This window comes from Auxenochlorella protothecoides, assembly GCF_000733215.1.
Source record: "Auxenochlorella protothecoides strain 0710 contig305, whole genome shotgun sequence".
Classification (NCBI taxonomy): Eukaryota; Viridiplantae; Chlorophyta; class Trebouxiophyceae; order Chlorellales; family Chlorellaceae; genus Auxenochlorella; species Auxenochlorella protothecoides.
In genome coordinates, this window is record NW_011934202.1 from 1 (window position 1) to 1,566 (window position 1,566).

Consider the following 1,566-nt stretch of genomic DNA (forward strand, 5'->3'; position numbering starts at 1 on the left):
TGTCGTGGCGGCGGATGATGCCCCCTCGACTTCGAGACCTCCTGCATCCGCGGGCCAGGTGATTGTGTTGGGTGGACTGAGTTGGTTTATTTGATTGGTGTGCGACAGGCATGGTCGTGACGGAGTGAAGATGTGATTCTTAAAGTTGGTATCTGCAACTTATAGGCGAATACACACATCCCACCCCGTCTTTAATCGCCCTGTGTCGCAGGACTCTCAGACGCCTCCTGTGCCACTCGGCGTGGTCAACAAGCTGGACGATGCGGAGAAGAGGGATCAACAGTGGCAGAATGATGCCACGGTGAACGAGTGGCGGAAGGCGCCCGGCGAGGCGGGCACGCTAGGCCGATTCGGGAAGGTGTGTGAGGACTTGGTGTGCCACTTTGGAGGGGGGGCTCCGGGGGCCACTGGAGTATCCCAAGCATGCGTGGCTCTGCTGATCGAGACACCCAGACACACACACCTATCGACACCCTGCGCCCGCGCTATCACAAACTGTAGGTGATCGACGACTACGCAACAACCTCCATCAAGACGACCTGGAACGGCTTCCGGGATCTTCCGAAGAAGAAGACGAAGAAGAACAAGAAGAAGAAGGAGATGAAGAAGAAGGCGCAGCAGCAGTGCGTGTTGGATGCGCTTCGACCGACAGTGGACGACGTCGTGGCCGTCGTCACCGAGTTGCGCACCGTCGGCGACCTCTTCGCCAGCTTTCACGCCATCTGTATGGTGGAGGAGTTTGAGCGGCGGAAGCAGGCTGGCCGGGCGGATGCGGATGCGGCCCTGCAACCACTCGACCGGATACTTTTCGCCAGGTGGGTCTCCTGTGTGTTGGGGGTGGGATGTGGGTGGGGTGGGATGTGGGTGGATTTATCTTGTAGGCAGACAGGTGCCTGCTTTCCTTGCTTGATAGGGTCCCATGTCTGCATGTGGTGTGTGCTGGTTGGATCAGGAATGCTTGCAGCTGTCTGGAACACGTTGCCACAGATGGGGTGCAGCGGCATGCGCCGCAGAGCAGGTGCCGAATAACTAGCCACCCTTTCAACCCACCCACCCATTACAACCACGGCGCAGATGCATGACGCTCATTTGGCGACCTCGCGAGGCAGCCGGCGGAACTGCGGCCACCGATGCAAGGGCAGCGTGCGCGCCACTGGCCGAGTCCGTCGCCCTCTTCCGGGAGACGCTCGAGCGGACTGGCGTCACACTTCAGCCGCCCGACCTGGAGCACATCCGCCCCTTTGTCCACGAGGCGGCGGGGGACCTGGCTACGGCGACGGCCACCTACTACAAGAGGGAGCTCCTCTGCCATCTCCAGCAGAACGCCAAGCTGGAGCTAGGGGTAAAGGGAAATTGGCCACGCCACTGCGCCCGCGCAGTGCTGTCCGTCAGCTTCGCGAACCCTCTGGCGCCGACAGAAGACTCGGATGCCGCGCCCGCCCTGCCGCCCGCAGCCCCAGCGGTTGGCGCCGGCGCAGCTGCGGTGCCCGTCCCAGACGCCGCGCCCGACCAGACGCCCCCGGCCCTGGACCCTGGCGTCTCCACAGCTGCGGTGCCCGCCCCAGA

At 62.5% G+C, this 1,566-nt stretch overlaps 1 protein-coding gene across 1 annotated transcript; it reads left to right on the top strand.

The window, feature by feature from the left end:
- Positions 1-634: 634 nt before the first annotated feature.
- Positions 635-1,082, top strand: F751_0008 (hypothetical protein; the record flags this gene model as incomplete). The annotated part of the gene is made up of 2 exons (XM_011398731.1): positions 635-815; positions 1,075-1,082. The coding sequence occupies 2 exons, from the start codon at positions 635-637 to the stop codon at positions 1,080-1,082; spliced, it is 189 nt and encodes a 62-aa protein (XP_011397033.1).
- Positions 1,083-1,566: the final 484 nt, after the last annotated feature.